At 49.1% G+C, this 17,913-nt stretch overlaps 7 protein-coding genes across 7 annotated transcripts; 3 read left to right on the top strand and 4 right to left on the bottom strand.

Moving 5' to 3' along the window:
• Nucleotides 1–738: 738 nt before the first annotated feature.
• ASPGLDRAFT_55601 (TauD/TfdA family dioxygenase) lies at nucleotides 739–2,233 on the bottom strand (the record flags this gene model as incomplete). Its single annotated transcript, XM_022548147.1, has 4 exons — nucleotides 739–1,006; nucleotides 1,062–1,367; nucleotides 1,429–1,915; nucleotides 1,978–2,233. 4 exons carry the CDS (start codon nucleotides 2,231–2,233, stop codon nucleotides 847–849), a joined length of 1,209 nt encoding a protein of 402 aa, XP_022403808.1. The 3' UTR covers nucleotides 739–846.
• Nucleotides 2,234–3,475: 1,242 nt separating this feature from the next.
• ASPGLDRAFT_64383 (putative DNA mismatch repair protein (Mlh3)) lies at nucleotides 3,476–6,285 on the bottom strand (the record flags this gene model as incomplete). Its single annotated transcript, XM_022548768.1, has 2 exons — nucleotides 3,476–5,976; nucleotides 6,039–6,285. The coding sequence occupies 2 exons, from the start codon at nucleotides 6,283–6,285 to the stop codon at nucleotides 3,476–3,478; spliced, it is 2,748 nt and encodes a 915-aa protein (XP_022403809.1).
• A 1,432-nt stretch (nucleotides 6,286–7,717) lies between these two features.
• Nucleotides 7,718–9,099, top strand: ASPGLDRAFT_97675 (uncharacterized protein; the record flags this gene model as incomplete). Its single annotated transcript, XM_022550613.1, has 2 exons — nucleotides 7,718–7,751; nucleotides 7,820–9,099. Coding segments are annotated over 2 exons (1,314 nt in total), but the record flags the coding sequence as incomplete, so codon positions are not given.
• A 652-nt stretch (nucleotides 9,100–9,751) lies between these two features.
• On the bottom strand, nucleotides 9,752–11,242 carry ASPGLDRAFT_23163 (putative bZIP transcription factor (MetR); the record flags this gene model as incomplete). Its single annotated transcript, XM_022543250.1, has 2 exons — nucleotides 9,752–10,383; nucleotides 10,966–11,242. 2 exons carry the CDS (start codon nucleotides 11,240–11,242, stop codon nucleotides 9,752–9,754), a joined length of 909 nt encoding a protein of 302 aa, XP_022403811.1.
• Nucleotides 11,243–12,581: 1,339 nt separating this feature from the next.
• On the top strand, nucleotides 12,582–14,420 carry ASPGLDRAFT_43613 (CENP-N/CHL4 family protein). Its single transcript, XM_022545851.1, has one exon. It carries the CDS (start codon nucleotides 12,650–12,652, stop codon nucleotides 14,045–14,047), a length of 1,398 nt encoding a protein of 465 aa, XP_022403812.1. The 5' UTR covers nucleotides 12,582–12,649; the 3' UTR covers nucleotides 14,048–14,420.
• Nucleotides 14,336–16,013, bottom strand: ASPGLDRAFT_43614 (uncharacterized protein). Its single transcript, XM_022545852.1, has 6 exons — nucleotides 15,475–16,013; nucleotides 15,245–15,411; nucleotides 15,097–15,158; nucleotides 14,800–15,035; nucleotides 14,618–14,739; nucleotides 14,336–14,514 (listed from the first exon to the last, which is right to left on the bottom strand). The coding sequence occupies exons 1-6, from the start codon at nucleotides 15,843–15,845 to the stop codon at nucleotides 14,441–14,443; spliced, it is 1,032 nt and encodes a 343-aa protein (XP_022403813.1). The 5' UTR covers nucleotides 15,846–16,013; the 3' UTR covers nucleotides 14,336–14,440.
• Nucleotides 16,014–16,255: 242 nt separating this feature from the next.
• Nucleotides 16,256–17,787, top strand: ASPGLDRAFT_43616 (trafficking protein particle complex subunit 13). The gene is made up of 5 exons (XM_022545853.1): nucleotides 16,256–16,376; nucleotides 16,431–16,437; nucleotides 16,488–16,611; nucleotides 16,661–17,182; nucleotides 17,254–17,787. The coding sequence occupies exons 1-5, from the start codon at nucleotides 16,310–16,312 to the stop codon at nucleotides 17,545–17,547; spliced, it is 1,014 nt and encodes a 337-aa protein (XP_022403814.1). The 5' UTR covers nucleotides 16,256–16,309; the 3' UTR covers nucleotides 17,548–17,787.
• Nucleotides 17,788–17,913: the final 126 nt, after the last annotated feature.

Genomic DNA, 17,913 nt, shown 5'->3' on the forward strand with positions numbered 1-17,913 from the left:
TAGCTCTAAGCGAACTCTTTCCATTGTGAGTAGAGGAACAAGTATCTGACATACCCTGTAGACAAGGCAGACCCAGCCGCCACCCCAATGTACGCAGAGTACTGACACAATGGCGTGCACTCGTAGACAATACGTACAAGACCTGTCAATATGATACTCCATGCATACAAGTATGTACATGCACTCCACCATAAACAGAAATAGAAATAGACGTTTGGGCCTCCCAAGAGACTGGTACTCGGTACGAGCATCCATCACCATCCGGGTTGGGTTAACCGATCCTCCACACTACGAATGGATGTGTGGCTTGTATTGTACGGTACGATGCTGTATACGAGGGAAATGCATGGCATCTCACATGCAAGCAATGCATCTAATGCATAGAGTATATGGGGTACGGTATGTATGACATGTTCGCTATGAAGGATGGAGGACCGGGTGTGTGGATAGTGGATAATGGGTGGGTGGGTGCATATGACAGATAACAGCTGGGGCGTGGATAGCCGTACCTTGGAGTAACTGTGCAAGTACTTGTATGGGGACCTGTAGACTTAATGGCGGTGGATTTGGAATATGGTGTTGTTGCGTTCATTAACCAAGGGGTCAAAGTTGGATGATTCTACTGTTTTATAGAACTGTTGAATACGGGCAAGCCCTGACGGGTCAATACCGGCAGATCGATATAGCGAGAATAGGACTAAAAGGGAAAGAGACGAAAGGAAAGAAAAGGAAACAAACAGGTACGTAGTTGGTCAATTGATGTAGTCTATCTACTGAGACGATGCTCCGGTAGTATCTCGGAACACCACTAGACTGTCTGAGGTGGCTAACAGCTGTCTTTATACTTCAGGTACCCACATTTGCACCTCTGATGGTAGCCTCAAACGGGAACACCGAGCTTTCGGTCTTCAAATCCGCATACACACGGCCAAACCGTTCCTTCAAGGCCTCATGTTTCTCCCACTCGAACTCAGGGTCGCGAAGCCAAAGCCGGATAAGGTGACGCCTGACATACAAAGGGTCAGATAACAAGTCAATATTGAATGGCTCTGGAAACTCACTGTTTCTCTTTACTGTCGCGGAAACCCCCCCGGGCATGGAAAATGCTCAGGTTGTTTGCATATTGGATGTCGCCTTTATGGAAATCAAGAGCGACAGCGTATTTCTCCGACGTAAAATGCAACGCATCCAATGCTTCGGCCTGGGCCTCAGTAATCGGTGGGATGTTAGCTGAGCGGGGATATCCCCAGTAGCCTGTAAAGTTGCGACGTGCATATTGGACGATCAGTCGCTCCGGGCTGTCGTCTTTTGCCGGTTGGTGATAGAGGAGAGGGCGTGAGAGATACGCATCTCCATCTTTGCTGAAGCTGTTTTTTTTTTTTCTCTTATATCAGTCTGACCTCCAAGATGAAAGTTACTTTGACTTACTCGTCGAAAGCCCAATCATCACTAAGAGTATGTATAAGATCGGGTCTAGATGCTGCAAGCTCATTATAAACCTTCCCAGCACTGGCTAGATAACTCTCACCCCCCTCTTCAGATTCACTCAATGCAAAGAGTCCAATAACATCACCCGAGTCTGTATGAAAAACCTGCTTCTCTGCTGTATAGACTGGGGCGCCAATATCCTTTGCATCAACAGTGGAGCTCAGATCTTTGATATGGGCAACAATGACATCGGCTGGCTTGCCTTGCCAGGTTTTGCCCTGCCGACCCCGAATGGGTGCAACGTGAGATGAGACACCAACATAGATAGTGATATTCTCCTCTCTTGTATACTGACCCACGGGTATTCCGCGAACAACCTTGAAGCCATGGCCATTGTGGATCTCTCTTGAAATTTCTCGCAACGTCGCATGAAGGTTTGGTAGGGGAAAGGTCTCTTGACTGATCTCGCCAAGTGGCTTTCCCAACGCTGCAACAGGGCCCATAGTTAGCATCAAATCTCTCAAAATCCAAAATTTGATGTTATCTTACACTTGAAGTGCTTCAAGGCTTCATCAATCTCAGCAAGGTCCGCTGGCGTCAGGTGATAATTCCAGTCATAAGACTCAGCCAAATTATTTCCGTCCCACACAAGATCGGAGTCCAGCTTGGCCGGGAACCCCTCAGGCAACGATTGCACAAGCTTTTCTGTCTGTATACGATGCGTTGTTCGAGCCTTGTAGTTTTCGTACCGGGGAGTGTAGGCGATGTCGGGCTGACCGACTGGTCCAGCGGTGGTGGCGGCCATATTCAAAGAATCAGGGCCTCTTCGGAGCATATGATATTTTCAAGGAGTTGTACCTGCGACTCGCCATGATTTATATTTACAATTCTATTCGGCATCAGAGTTTCGGCGATGAGCACTACTGCCGAACTGTTGAATTCGCCATTTGGGTTTAAATATCGCAATTCCAATGACCAATAAAGAAAGTAAACTGGGATATACAAAACCCTTCTACCATCTAATATGACTTGCCATTACTGGGAGAGTAACATGTGACCTCAGAAATACAGCGCAACTCAGCTGGTTGATGCAAAAATATCCCATGATCAACTTCAATCATCTGAAGCTGTACAATATGTACCACGATCACGCAATCCATTCCTGCCATTTCTACGTTACAATTTCACGATGCCCGAGTAAGATCTATCTACCTATCTCGAGCACAGCAGCTAGATACAGCCTACTGACTGCCAATGCTCTAGACCTTTCCTTGACTATTCCCTCGGGAGCAATGTTGGGTGTAGAGATGCGTATTCATATCGAGCATGCCATTATAAAATCAATAACGAGAACTCGGCGGGAAGCAACTACGCCGACCTCGTATATCCATCAGTTTCAGTGAGTTTTTTTTCTTGGTAGCTATACTGTTTAATGAAAATCATTGTTAGGCCATGACTGCTGTTCTAACTTGCAAAACATCATCGCACCTCGGGATAGTTCAAAAGTATCTCGTCAAATATGCAGACACTGCTTCCTGTGGAGCAAAGAACCATGGGAATTAGATTGCAATCTACGCAGTTGACAAAGTTGTCCCGTCTGAGTTTCCAAGATGTACCCTCATCTCCTGATGTTGACAGCTCTGGTCCTGTCGAGGCCGACAGGTTGGAACGAAAGTTGTCAGCTTAGACAATATGGACTTGGAGACGGATACACATACACCTACCGAAGAAGACAAGGTGACAACAGACTGGAGAGCAAGGTTCAGGGAGATTCGAAACTGGATTGTCTGGGGTTTTGTTAGGGATACACACCAAAATAAGGACTACGGATTCCTTCATTAGTGAAGTTTGGTCCCTGAATACCATAAATGCCACCCATGGCCATCTCAATCTATTTCGCTTGTGATCGGCAGTGTGGCTGCGATATATCTATACCTGTCAACTACAATGCTCGGGGTGCTCAGGCTGAGACTAATGCGATAAGGTCTGTAAGTCTTGTCATGTAAACGGGGGGGGGACATTCATATATATACAGCGCATTATCTACTTAGTCTATATTCTCTGTTTTATATGCCATTCCAAACGCCTCGACAAATCCAACCCTATTTGTTCCATCGCCATCTTCCAATCCCAATGCAAGTGAATCCAACGATTCGCTAACCAATAACGATGAATCCTGAAATTCCATATCTAAAATAGGGACCATTGACGGTCGACCATGCGCGCACTGAAACGGAAACGCGCACTGTGCCAGTTGCGCAACCAACTGCTGGCATTCAGGAATACTCAAGACGTCGTTGAACATAATGGCGGTTCGACAGGCGCGGGAATTAAGGAAGTCAACGATCCCTTGGGGACAACCTGTTAACCGTTCTACCCAAGATGTAGTGCTGCCAGAATTCAAATCCAAGTGTGCGGTTGTAGAACTGGGTTTGCTTCCGCTCTCTTCGCACTTCCAAATCTCGCCGCGGATGAGATCGGTAACCAAACTGGGCTCCGTCCGGCATCGTTCTGCTATCAAGGCCGGGAGTAGATGTACAAAAACATGTAGCCTGCTTGCGGCTTGTTCAATTCGGTAGTCGACACCCCAAGATCGAAAGTGTTTCCGATACCGCTTGAGCAGCGGTTTCTCACTTATTGGAGCCTCAAACATGATCGGTTCCACTGGAATGGTCTGCACTCCTCCAAAATCGCCCGACTCTGAAGTAAAAAGCTCCCCAAAAAGTCGTTCTACTCGACATCGTTCATCCGCCGCGTGTTGATCGATTAATGCCAATGCAGTTCCATCCTGAGTACCGCCAACTGACGATGTTGGTAATTTCGCAAGGATGAACTTTTGGTCAACTTGCGCAACTACCTCGGCCCCTTGGAGGTGTTGCTTCCATAACTTCCCCCGGAACTTGGAGAATTTGACTGTGTTCAACCCGCAAAGATCGCCACAGCAGTCGTGCGCATTAAAGGTCGTCTGGTCCGCTTCGTGCTCGTGCGCTGTTCCAAAATTAATGGAGTTGATAGGTCGCTCAGATCGGCTAAAGGTCGGATTCTCCCATTTTTTCAAGACACCGTCTATCCACGAACTCCCGGGCCCGGTGGGAATGGCTGATTTTGGTCGTCTTACTCGGTCCAATACCTGATTCGGTTGAATGTAGCCAGTCGAGCGTGGCCTCTCGCACGCATTAAAGGAATCCATCGATTGACCAGTCCGTGAGTTGATCATGTGTGTTCGCTCTGTATACGGATCAGTCCAGGGCATTGCCGTATCTGTTGTTGGCTCTTTTTCATTCCCGGACGAATGCACGGGCTGCTGGCTTTCAGCGGGACTGCGAACTTTTGACGGAATATCAACAGACTTCGTAGCATTGAGCTTCGTGTCGAATATAACATCTTTGGCACCCTTAACCCTAGTCCAATCACCAAAGTGCTGGCTGGTTGTAGGAGGCACAGGTCTCTTGAATGATGGAAGTTTCAATCGACCATTAAAAGCTTCTTCCGTGCTGTCTGAAACCGTGGCACGATCTTGCCTGGTATCCCTGGATTGTCTTGTGCTTTTCGAGTCCTCTTGATCTGCTTCTGGTGACACCTGGGGCACTTTCCGTTTTCTCTTTCCGGCACGCGGTCGTAGGTTGAGCTGCGCCAGAAACTCGTTAACCATAGCCGCAAGCACGTCCAGAATGCGTTGAACGGACTTGTCTGACTCTGGAGCAATTTCTTGACCGTCCTCATACCATCTTTCGGGAGTATTGGTATTAATCCGCACATAGAACATTGGCCATTTGTTGACAGTTTTTGGTAATACTTTGGCGTTCATATGGCCATCCTCGAGCGAATTTTGAACGGAAGCAGAGGTAGTCCCCGTGGTACCGAAGTCTGACGAAGCGAAGAGCTGGTTGAGATCGCTATATAACATGTTCGCACTATTTCGTGGGAAAACAGGAGCCATTCCCAACGAAATGAACTGCACTCTCTTGGTAGGACTGGGGACAAGACATATGGCGGCATGGATTGAGAAATCCGGAACGCAGGCTGAAACCACATTCCAGCAAACGTTAGGGTTCTGGAAGTTGATTAGACCTGCCTGGGCGAGAATCGTCGAAATCCGCTGAAGATCCAGTTCGCCTGCCCGCTGACCCTGGTTCTGGGGACGAATAGTTATCTTCTTGCCTTTGCTGCCATCTGAGATAACCAATTTCGCTAGCTGGTCGTTGGCTAGCATTAACGCAACTAGCATTTGCTTGAGATCCTCCCATTCTCTGTCTAATTCGTCAGGCTTTTGGTGAGCTAATGCCCGACTCTTCACGCGGACGGGCATGTTCCCGAAGAGGTCATTGACCGTAACACAGGTTCCATGGCCGCTGAAACTCAGATCCTGCTGTACCGGTGCCGGAATCAAGCGCGCGATTGGTGTTGAATGATGGAATATGACGCTGTTCGTGCTCCGATGGCGCAGGTGACGGGATATAATAGTGAGCAACGATAGAGACGCCAGGGAGGCTAGAAACAGCCCTCTTCGGCCATGGGCCTCTCGATCCGACTGAAACTTGGAGGTATCTGTTCGGAAAATCAGCCAGACCGCCCAGAAGTTGCGCCAATACCAGGGCCAAAATACGTACGATGCGCCTTCCCCAGTCCTCCACCGACCTCAAACTCGGCCGGAGGAATCCCCTCACCATCATCTTCCACCACACAGCCACCACGCTGGAAGTCAACTGTCACTATGATGCTATGCGCAGTTGCATCCAGCGCGTTCTTGACCAGCTCCACGATAACGTCGTTCAGGTTGGTGATCGACGTGGAAGATTTGATCTTGGCCACAACATCCGGTGGAAGTGGTTTGATATTGGCATCCCGGGTTGACATACTGACAATGGGATCGAGATGATGTTCGTATTTCACATGGTGGCTCTTAAGCTGTCCTCTGAAGTAAATATTGCCACTGCATCATGGCATGCGCTGGTGATAACAGAGGAAAGAACCGAGCATCTTTCCTTCCAAAAGAGAAGTAACCGGGAAATTGTCACCGAGCCGTTTTTGAACGCAAATGGAAGTCTGCGAGCTCGACTGCGGCTTCCATGCGAAGGCGCTGAATGACGATGGAGGAAGGAAGAGCCGCGATAAGCGCATCACGTGGCGATAAGCCATATACAAACTACTCCACATTCACAGTTCTTCAAAGTGGACGGTCTCTCGAAGATGATAGCATGACGGTCTGGTAACGCCTGAATTGACGACTGTAACAACCTTGTTGGCAGTCAATTCACCTTGTTACCATTACTGCCCCGCATTGAGCTACAACGCTACAGTTGCGACGAGGGGCAGAGAAACTACGGGCACTTCCCGGGGTAGTCTCACGAATAAGTGAGGCACTGAGAAACCAGAAACCCGAGTCATACTACGGAGGGCGGACGACTACCCTACCTAGGGTACCGTATGTCGCGTCCATTATTGAGTCTCCGCTCGGTTGCCATGATTCCAGGAATGCCAATTCCCTGCTCTAGCGGCGTGGGGCGGAGCCTACTCACAGAGTGAAGCACTGAGAAATCTCCTCCGTATGCCCAGAGTCCTCCGTGGCCATTGACATGGAGAATACTGCTCCGTACTGTACGGCACTCCCCGGGCAGTGACCGGACCGGCGACGCACTGTCTTACCGAAACCACCAATGATGTAACAGAATGAAGATCCCAGGAGCGGAAAGATGGTGCGCGATCGTCTCATGGATTTTAGGCTGTGTCTCGGTTCGTTTGAGAGTTCGGGCTGTGTGGCGACAACGAGGGGCTCCCGCGGGCTTATACGAGTCAGTGTGTATTGGATATTGCCGGAGAATGGAGCATTATTGTGAACCGGACAGAGGAGCTCCTGGGAATTCCCCATCAATGGCAGAGAATAAGTATAAAACTATCGAGTAGACAAAGTGTATGGCAGAACAAATACAAGTGAAGTCGTCTTGGGCCGAAGGTCAATATCACGTGCATAGCTGTTGACTCCTGACAAGCGCCAAATTACATCGGGCTCTCACAATCTCACCCCAAGCAAGTCAATCAGGGATAAAAGACATAGAACATCTTTGTGAATCGTTATCCAGCCATTTTGTGTGCAGTTCCTGCTCCCTGTCGCATCGCCACTGTTGCTCCTAGACGCAACGCCTTCCGCGCGTTCTGATCCTTATCTGATTGTGGCCAACCGCTTCCCTTCTTGAATTATCTTATCCCATCCTCATTCCCATTGATTTTTATTTTTTGCTATTCGATCCGTCCAGTTATCTCGAATTCTCAGTTTCTCCTCAAGGCCAAAATGGCCACCGCGGAGGTCCCTGCCAGGGCACATGGTGTGTTGCTCATCCTCCCTCTCTAACAAGGATAATACCTGGGCTAACTTTTCTTGTCATATGATAAGACCGCCATGGCCTTCGTCGCCCCTTCTCCAGCTGGATGAAGCGCCTCGCAAATTTGAAAAACTCCTCATCCGAATCAAACTCAATCCGCTGGTCCAATAAACTCCACACAGTGCCCAAGGGCAAGAAGAGCAGCAGTCGCAGCCGCCAGAATAACCCCTACCCGCTCTCCGGTACAACAGACGGACTACGAGACTACAATAGCGATACAAATGATGATTCGCCCGGAGCGTCTGTTAGTGATGTGAACGGCCATCGATCCCGCTCGCACAGCGAACCTTCCCTAGCGTGTTCCGGCTATGAGAACCAGATTCCGGCTACTAGCGCCAAATCGACCGCCCCGACCATCTCTACCAATGGTGATACATCGTACTCGAAAGCGGGGACATTAGCGACGGCGGGAGGAGGTATCAGTTCGAGTGGAGGAGGCGAAGGAAGCACGTTCTCGTCGCCAGCGCCCTCAGTGCGATCATTGACCACGACCTTGACGACTGTACAATCCGCTGCGCCATCAGCCCACCTGTACAACGCGCAGAATGTCTACCAAGGAATCCCATATGTGAACTCGCCGCAGAACAACAACAACAACAACAACAACAACAACCAACAAGTGCAATTCACACACCAGTTCCCATCGTCCCCCGCGAGCGCAGTGCCGCCGCACTTGGCTCCCCACCACGGCTACCACAATACCTATCACACAGCAACGGCGAATGGTATGCTGACCGACAACGCCTCGATCCTGACACTGGCATCTTCTTCGAAGCGCCGCCGTCGAAACTCTCTCGACACCAATGCGTCCGTGCGCGCCCTGGCCCCGTCCTCTGTATATGGTGGAAGCCGCGAGAGTCTACCATTGAGCGTTCTCAGTAGTCAAGTCAACGAACCCTCTAACACCTCCGCATTCAATGCATCTTCGAGTGTCCTCAACCGTCCGAGCATGGTCGGCCTCGCTAGCGCAGACCGTGTGAGCATCTACTCTTCCGGAGTCTTAAGCAACACCAATGAACGAGGAAGCCTCTACACGACCAAGCAGGGCGACGGCGCGAGTATCCGCAGCGCGGCGTATTCCCACCATGGTCGGAACGAGAGCAATGCCGCGAGTATCTCCGGTATTACGAGTGCATCAATCAACCAGCCCATGGCCACCGGGCGAATCAGTCGTCGCAGCTCGGGATGGGGCGAAATCAACGAGGACGAAGTCGCCGGGGACGAGAGTGATGATGAGAAGGGCGTTGAAAAGAAAGAGTCTGATGAGAAGATCGAGACCAAGACTCAGATATCGACTTGATATCTGTATGATATGCATGACACCTTGTTGATACACATGCGAGAAAGGTTTAACGATGTTACGCATATTCTTCTTCCAATGAGGAGAATCAGAATGTCTTCGACCTTTTTCATTTTTATTTTTTCTTCGTTTACCATTGTTTCATGACTTTACGTTCGGAGGATTCTATGATTAACCGGCTGTTTGATTTGAATTGTTTCATGGCGTTGGCAACTGGCGTTCTACTTGTATATTTCATAGGTTGATCGAGGTGGGCAATGTGTGATATCCCAAGTTTGTTTGTATTATTGTCATTCGGATTTCAGCTTTAGCTGAGCCTGTTGTACTTTTTCATAGTGAGCCCGAGGTGGTTCAAGTTCAGAGGACAAATGTATGCTTTTTATGTTCACTGTATTAAACGCTCATAGCCATGAGTATTTACTTTGTAGCTCTTAACTTAACATGGGAATCATCAATCATCAAAAGGAAAAGGCCTCTCCCCCTTGCTCCGCTCCGTCAGACTCCAGCCTCATAAGGAATATCAAATAACCCAACCAATATACACAAAAGAAAATAGAAAACAGAATAAGAAACACCAAATAGACTATTAACGAGTAAAAATGAACGAAATGAAATGACAACCCTAATTCTTTTTCTTTTATCTTCACGGACTTGTTGTCCCGACCTCTCTACTCTCTGATAGATTCTTCTGAGCGGCTAAGAACTTCTTGAACATACTTGCAATGTCGTTCTGCGAAGTCTTGCCCTCGTCAGGAGTCCTGCCGTTCTTTTCTGTGATCAGGTTCTTCAGCCATTGGTTCTCCAGCTCCAATGCTGTCACCCGGGCCTCGAGGGCGGTGTTCTTGTCTGTGGTGTCCTTTACTGTCTTCTCCAAGGTTTGCTCGCGCATCTTCTTCTTCACACGGAAACGAGCACTGGCGGCGGTGTTACGACGACGCTTGTCCTCCTCGGCAACATTCCGCGAGGCTTCTTCAATGCTCATCGGAGTTGGCTTGTGGCTCGGCTTACGCTTGGTGGCAGTAGAGGCAGACAACCTGGGAGTCGGAGCCGGCGTGGATGCTTGAGCCGGAGCAGATGGCTGAGATGGGGAGATCGGGGACGACTGGTTGGAGAACTCAGCCGTGTTCAGGTTAGAAAGCCCGTTCGAGACCGATGGAACATTTGTGAACGGAGCATTCTGTGTGGACAGAGATTGGCCGGCAGAGTTGTTGGTGCCGGCATTGTTGTTGTTAAAGTTCGTGGATGAGAAATCATTGCTCATGTTGTTCAAACCATCTGCACACCACAGTTAGAATCAAATCACATATCCAGAACACAATCTGGCTGGCAAGGCAAGCAAAAACATGATGCAAAGGAGAATGGACAATGGATGATATACGAGTTGCGAGCAATCCACGTGTAACATGGCGACACAGGCAGAGGTCACGTGAAATGGCGCAACACGAGTTCCCGCTGACGCCTTTTTTTAGGGCCAATTAAAACGGCACAATCGCAAGCCCCGTCCCTTTTTTCATTTCTTTTTCTGCCGGACACACTAGCCATAGCTCCTGCAGGGAAATAATCAAGCAAGGCGTCCGTGCGAGAGGATGGTGTGATGGTGTGCGTACAATGCCATATGAACAATTTGAGAAAAGCAAAAAAAAAAAAAAAAAATTGCGAAGACCGGTGCGGAGAAATGAATAGAGAAAAAAGCAAGGAAATCAAGAATCGGTGCAAAGCAATCGCTCATCGAAGAGATGGGCAAAGGAACAAAGGGTATCAAAGTAAGAAAAGAATAGGGAAAAGAGGAAAGGTGTCTCGACACCCATGCCAATGTATGCCAGCCAGCTGGTGCAGTAAAACCACATTATAACTCACCATTGAGGAAATCCAAGAACTTCAGATCCGGGTTCTGCTCCACATTGTTCGAGTTGTCCTTCAACTTGTCATTGTCCACCGAGTCGAATGTAGGCAGGTTGAACTGATCGAAATCAAAGAACTCGGCGTTGGTGAAGAGCGACAGTTCAGCGTCGAGGTTGAACGAGTCCTGTTTTTGCTGCTGCTGCACGGCTTGGTCGTAGGGCGATGGAATCGCATTCAAGTCGTCGAGGTATTGGGAGAAGTTGGGGGCGCGACGGCCATTGAATTCGGACATGGTGGATCGTTTTGAGGCAGGAATAGCCTCGAAACTTCGGACTGTGCCAAACGGTTCGATAAGTTATGGGTTTTTGTTTGACGGCCCGACGGTTCGAGATGGATAACGACGTTCACAAACGGTCGAATGCGTGGGTTGCCGTAGAGAAGTAACTCGATTGTCGAGCGGTCCACCACGTGTGCTTTCTTTTTTTTCGTTTCTTTTTCCTCACTTTGAGTGTCGGTCTGTCCACCACAATCAAACAATGTCGAAATAGTAACGTCCGGGGAAGAAAAGTCGATGGGCGATGGGGACGATGGAGTAGTTGTAATAGTAGTCGGGGAGAGGGGAAGGAAGAAAGCGAGAGAACGGGGCGGCGAAAGAGAGAAAGCGGGAATTCTCGTGGTCCGGCGGCGGTGGGGACTTCGACCGGTCTTTGCTCAGGCGAGGGGCGCTGAGTCAGAATTCACTATAACTAACTTAGTTACTAGTTAACTACAGGAAGATATTCATACAATACTCTCTGCTCTGTACTCTACTCGGAGACTACATTGAAGTGAATAGATGTCTTCACTATTACTCTATCCAACATCATTACATTCCCTAGGGATACAAGTATTGCCACTCGTAGTCCTTTTCCAACCATGACTTCAACTGCCCGGTTCTGAACTCGCCGAAGTCGGAATTCGATTCCTGGCTTTGACTTTTTCTCGTCGCCGGTTCTGGTAGGCTGACCCGGACTTTACGATGGTCACGGTTAGAGACTCGGAGAAGATGACTTACACTATTTACAGGTATAACAATTAGGGAATATTACCCGCTGAGCAATTTTTAGGCTGGCTTGCACCACTGCTTTTAGTTAGTTAGTCAATCTGTTTCATGCCTTTAGCGTTGCCTTATTGACCGGGAAAAATGCCGTGATTAATAATTGCCATCCTTCGACGTCACATTTACCACGAACCCTAATAGGGTCGGATCGGAATATCGCGGTTTTACCCCTAGTTTACTCGGGAGTTAAGAAAATGTCTGTGAGTGTGGTAGAAGAGAGAGAGAATTGTGGAAGAGTACAGAGTACAGAGTACAGAGTAGCTCGCTTGCTGGCAATACAACATAGGATGAGAGCCACTGGTTGATGCTCCCACCCTGGTCTGTACTAACTGCTAGCCAAAATCAAATAGATATCCCTGTAGATAAAGAGAAATCGTTATAAATCAGCATTGATATGATTACCCCATGGATGCTGCTCCTCAACATGTGATCTTGATCTACCTTATCGGTCTGTTATCACCACGTGACCGACATTGTTAGGCGCTTTGCCAAAGGAGCTTGTCGCGTAACACTTCAAGATAGCCAGAGCAATCGCAGTTCCCAATTATCACAACAAGCCTGAAAAATGCAATAAGCCCGCGACTCTGGATTAATCGAACAATGGCGCGTCCAAAATCCATCCGCGCTCCCACCACAGCCAGCCTCCCCAGCACCCTCCGCATCCCCTCAACCAGCCCATCAGTATCCAAATCATTCAACAAACTCTCCCGCCAAGCTCTCCTCGATCTCGTCTTCCAATGGCTGGACGATAACAACGTGGACTCCTTCCCGCCGTATCTCGAGCGCGACCAGATTGAAAACACGGACCCGGACGATGAAGAGACCAGCCCGTACCCGGCCGAGCAGACGATCGACGACGTCCGCAATGCATACCAAGACCTGCAGGACCGGAAGGGTGGGAAACGCGAGGTGATTGATCGTATGCTTGAGGGCGATTGGAGACATGGGATTACGTTACGGCAATTGGCGATGGTGGATATTTGTTATATGGAGGATCATCCGGCTAGTTTGCGATGGACGGCGTTGGAACTTGCTCGTCTTGACGGGGTAGAGGATGACCAAACGAGTGATCTATCAGCGTGTTTACCGCGTGTGCATGCGTCGACTTTTCTGAAGAACCTGCAGCAATTAATCGCGCCGCTCGTGAAAGCGCATTACCACCTCGCGCGATCAGCTTCGCTACCTCTTACGTTTTTGCGCATTCTAGTCACCAATTCGCCCTACCAGTATCCACGCCAACAACCTGAATCACTCATGGATTCATCGAGGGTAATATACATCGCCTTCCCAGACAGCTGTCCGTATATATACACATCCATTTCATCAACCAGTTCCAAAACCAGCACCTCCGCGACCACCGCCGTCGGAACAGATACCAGAAGTCTACAGCGCATTGTCCGAGACGCTATTCCCAAAGCCCTCTCTCGTCCTCAGGAGCGGTATACCCTGAAAGCAACATCCCTCTCAGCAAAGAGTCTCCAAACCCTACTCTCCCTCCGAGGCCCGAGTAGATCAAACGCAGCAAACGGCGCATTCAGCATTTTTGCCGATGCAGTCGTCGAAGGAAGCCCCTTGGACCCTCGACCAGCCAACACAGTCACACCGGAGGAATATATGAACCGCAGCGACGAAAAAGAAAACAGACGAACCGAAGACGAAGATACCAAGAATACAGATACCCATGCGCCCAAAAAGCGCAAACTCGCCGTCCATTCCCGCTTCGGTACCACTGGCTCCCTCTCATCAGCACCCCTGGATCGTTTCGATGTTCGATTACTCGATTCCCCAAGTGGCCGCGATAACCAAGAACCCTCTGAAGATTCCCAGCCAACTCTATCACTCACTTTCGCCGGCAACGATGTCATATCTGGGATTCGCAAACTCGCGGAACTAGGTATCGTCGATGCAGAACGTATGCCGTCTTGGATGACCGGTGAAGAGGGTGTTAGTGTCGCCGTTGTCCATCAAGGGAAACGGGTAGCGAAGGATAGTGGATGATTGAGTTAGGCTGGGGTATCATATTTCTCATTGTTTTATCTTTGCGTCCCGAGAGGGTTCATGAATAGAGAGCAGAAGCAACATCAAGGCCGTTACGCTTTGCTGGACGCGATCGCGTCCCATCCCGCGTCGTCTCGGGGTGATGGACAGGCCAGGGCTCAACGCAGGACTGTCAATCTACGGTTTAACTACGTTGGCCTGCGATGCTGTGAAGCCGCACCATCACTTCCTTTGGAATGCACACCGGAGCTCAATCGGGCCCTTTTACTCTACTTGATCGAATGGTTCGTCTTGTTGAAACTCAATAGAATAAGCATTAAAGTGAAACTAGCGAAATGGGTATATAGCAATTCACAATCTAGAATAATCCACCCAACACCGAGTCCCAAAGCCCTAGTATCTATACCTGCGCTGCCCATAATAGTACGATCCCCGGTAACCCCAAGACTGATAGTATGTTGAAGAGTCTATGGGAGTGGAATTAGCATAGTTCATGAATAAAACATAGTTCGTGGATAAAAGAGAAGAAATCGCAGAAAGAAAAGGGACAATACAGGGACGGCCTCGTACCACGTTCACCAGACAGACCCAGTTGGTCTGCGACATTGACATAGCCTTCGTCATTGACTCGTCCGGTTTTCTTGAGTTTGTCCATGTTGAGGTTCTCGGTTTCGAATTCCCATTGGGCGCGACTAGACATAGGACATTAGTTAGCTTGCCAAAGACAAGGCAGAAGATGAAAGAAGACCCACCAGTAAACACAACGAACCCCATGCTCCCGCTGCGTAGCAGCCCATTTATCAAAACAGACTTTATGAATGTTATTCCCGCACGACCCTCGACACCAGACGATACCTTCCTTGTCGGGTTCAAACTCCATGAAGCAGACGGGACAGTCGCCCTCGATGGGCTTGCGCTTGCCGGCGGTGTTTTCTTCGGGCTTGGTTTCGCGGCTGAGGGAGGATCCATTGTAGATTTCGATGAGTTCCTGCAGGAGGGATCGCGATTAGTCAGGTGTCTTGCATCTGGCTTTTGCGTGGAGGGGTTACCGTTGATAAAAATGCGAGTTGGTATTGGAGGTGTGCCGGGGCTTTGAGGGCTTTGTTTAGGACTTTATAGGCCATTATGTTAGTAAAAATATCATAAGAATGGATATGACGATATTAATGAGGATGATAGGAAGAAGAGTGAACGTACCGTAGCAAATATGCTTGCATTGGTTTCCTTTTTGATTATCCGGGCAGCTGCAACTCGGCACCTTCCTTATAATTACAGTGTAAAGGTTGCCAGTGGTCCCGGCCATTCCAAATTCCATGATAGGATACCCGTCCGTCCAATTGATCGAGGAACTTACAGCGAACATTCTATAGAGCAAAACACGCGTGTTAGCAAACTTTGGACACTCTTGTTAGAAAACCAAACCAAACCTCTGAGACGTTGCCCGCGCCAATTTCTCCAAATACGTCTGCGGCACATGCTTGCGGAACACCCTAAGCCGTTTCTCCTGCTCTGGCTTTCTGGTCCTTGGTTTCTTGGCCTCAGGTTCAGGCTTGGACTCGAGCGCGTCGTCTTTCAGATCAACAACTTCGGCTGGCGCGCGCTTGGTAGTATTCGCTTTCTTCCGTGGAGCCTTGACGAGTGCTACTGGTGCTTCATTCTCGCTGGGTGCGGCTCGCTTTCTTTTCGTCGAGGATGTACTCTGGGTGTTCGCGTCGGCTTGCGCCTCGAGGAACTCATTGGAGGATGGCATGAGGGGTTGCGGATGCTCAAGGTACGGTGCTCCGCTTCTGGTGGGCATTTTGATGGGCGTCTTTAGTGTCGAATTGCGCATAGAATAAAGGCAAGGATATCAGTGTAAGAATATCCGCGATAGAGGGGTCCTTGTTTGTAGAGTCGCGGTGGCGTTTGTGCAACAAACAGGTGCCTAAGATGATGACATAATATATATTCACTGTAATCACCAAATTAGTCGGACATATGTAGACGTATCATACCATGAGAAGTCAGGTCTATCCAATGCCGCTCTGCATATAGTAATACTTCGTCCTGTACTCTGTAAGCTCAACTGTGGATGATGCGACGCGGCACAATCAGGGCATTGTGGAGGTTTGTCGCGTTTGCTTTGTTTGCTCTGTTTGTCTCAGAAATTGGAGATAACTGATGATGACGAGGATAGATTCCACTCCGTTTCACCAACTCGTTTGAGATCTTGTCCACAACTATAATAAGATTGCTAAAGAGAACTAAACACAAAAAAAAACCATGGCCCGTCCGCGCGCACAATCGAGTGCTGAAGGCCCCAAAGAGCCCCATTCGGTCTCTCTCAAAGGTACGCAATCTCGGAGATAGTACCAGGGGTTTAGCTGATCAAGGTCCATTCCAGTATTGCGGTAAGCCCGGTGCCCTTATGTTTCGCAGCCGACTCTTCTGACTTATAAAGGCTATCGCGGCCATCGTTATCATACCAGTATCCGCTTCCTGTTGCCAATACGAAGATCTCGACCAAGGCGTCGTTGAGTTATTCCTCTGAGAATGCTGATGATCAATTCATCCTCAGTCCTAATGTTTGTCGTTTACTGTATCTCTCTATGACGACTGGCTAATGAGGGATAGCTCACTCTACCGCCAACCTTTGGATCCGCTTACGTCGGCGAAACCTTCGCCTGCACGCTAAGCGCAAACAACGAACTCCCCGAAGATGAAACATCGCGTGTAATCACCTCCGTCCGAATCGTTGCCGAAATGCAAACCCCATCGCAAGTAGCCTCGCTAGAGCTCGAATCCGCCGATGAAGAGACCGCCTCAGCAGATGGTCTAGACAAAGCGCAATCGCTACAGAAGATCGTCCGGTTCGATCTGAAGGAGGAGGGGAACCATATCTTGGCGGTTAGTGTTAGTTACACGGAGACGTTGATGGGAACGGACTACCAGGCGTCTAGCGGGCGGGTGCGGACGTTTCGGAAACTATACCAGTTTGTGGCCCAGCCGTGTCTCAGTGTGAGGACTAAGGCGTCTGAGTTACCGTCGGTGGAGGTGGAGAATAAATCGTTAGGGCCTTATGGGAGGGCTAGACTGTTGAGGTATGCGCTTGAAGCGCAGTTGGAGAATGTGGGGGATAGTGCAGTGGTGTTGAAGGTGAGTTACGAGCTTTCGGGCAAAAAAAAAAAAAAAAAAAAAAAAGCTTGCTAAACGGAGGTTTTCTATAGCAAACACGATTAAATCCTAAGCCACCATTTAAGGCGACTTCGTTGAACTGGGACTACGAGCGACCCGACGAATCGACATGTCCGCCGCCAACGTTGAACCCGCGGGACGTGCTGCAGGTCGCATTTCTGGTTGAGCAGGAAGAAGGACAACAGGATGGACTGGATAATCTGCAAAAGGACATGAAGCGGGATGGTCGAGCGACATTAGGACAACTATCGATTGAATGGCGAGGCGCTATGGGAGACAAGGGATTCCTGACAACGGGCAATCTCTTGACGCGACGACGGGCGTAGAGATAGTACATACAAGGAAAGGACAAATTCCAGGAACCTGCGGTGACAGGATACACGACAGGATTGGCAGGGCGTTGGTACATACAGCGGACAGGATGGGAAGCTTCCGCGACGGTATTACTTATCTTGTGCGACTGCAGCTGCACTGATAATGCTAGACTAAGTCAGGGGCATTTCTCTGTAGAAGCTCAGCTCCGACTACGATTCGAACCGATTTACTGCCAAAAAAAAAAAAAAAAAGGAAATTTCCAGGGTCAGGTTTTTAGATCTACAAAAGAATACCATTGTCTGCATGATAATAATAATACCACATACCAGAGCCCTTTATATATATAGAAGATCGCAGGGCAGCTAAGCAGGGGAATC

The sequence above is a fragment of the Aspergillus glaucus genome, assembly GCF_001890805.1.
Source record: "Aspergillus glaucus CBS 516.65 unplaced genomic scaffold ASPGLscaffold_4, whole genome shotgun sequence".
In the NCBI taxonomy this organism is placed as follows: Eukaryota; Fungi; Ascomycota; class Eurotiomycetes; order Eurotiales; family Aspergillaceae; genus Aspergillus; species Aspergillus glaucus.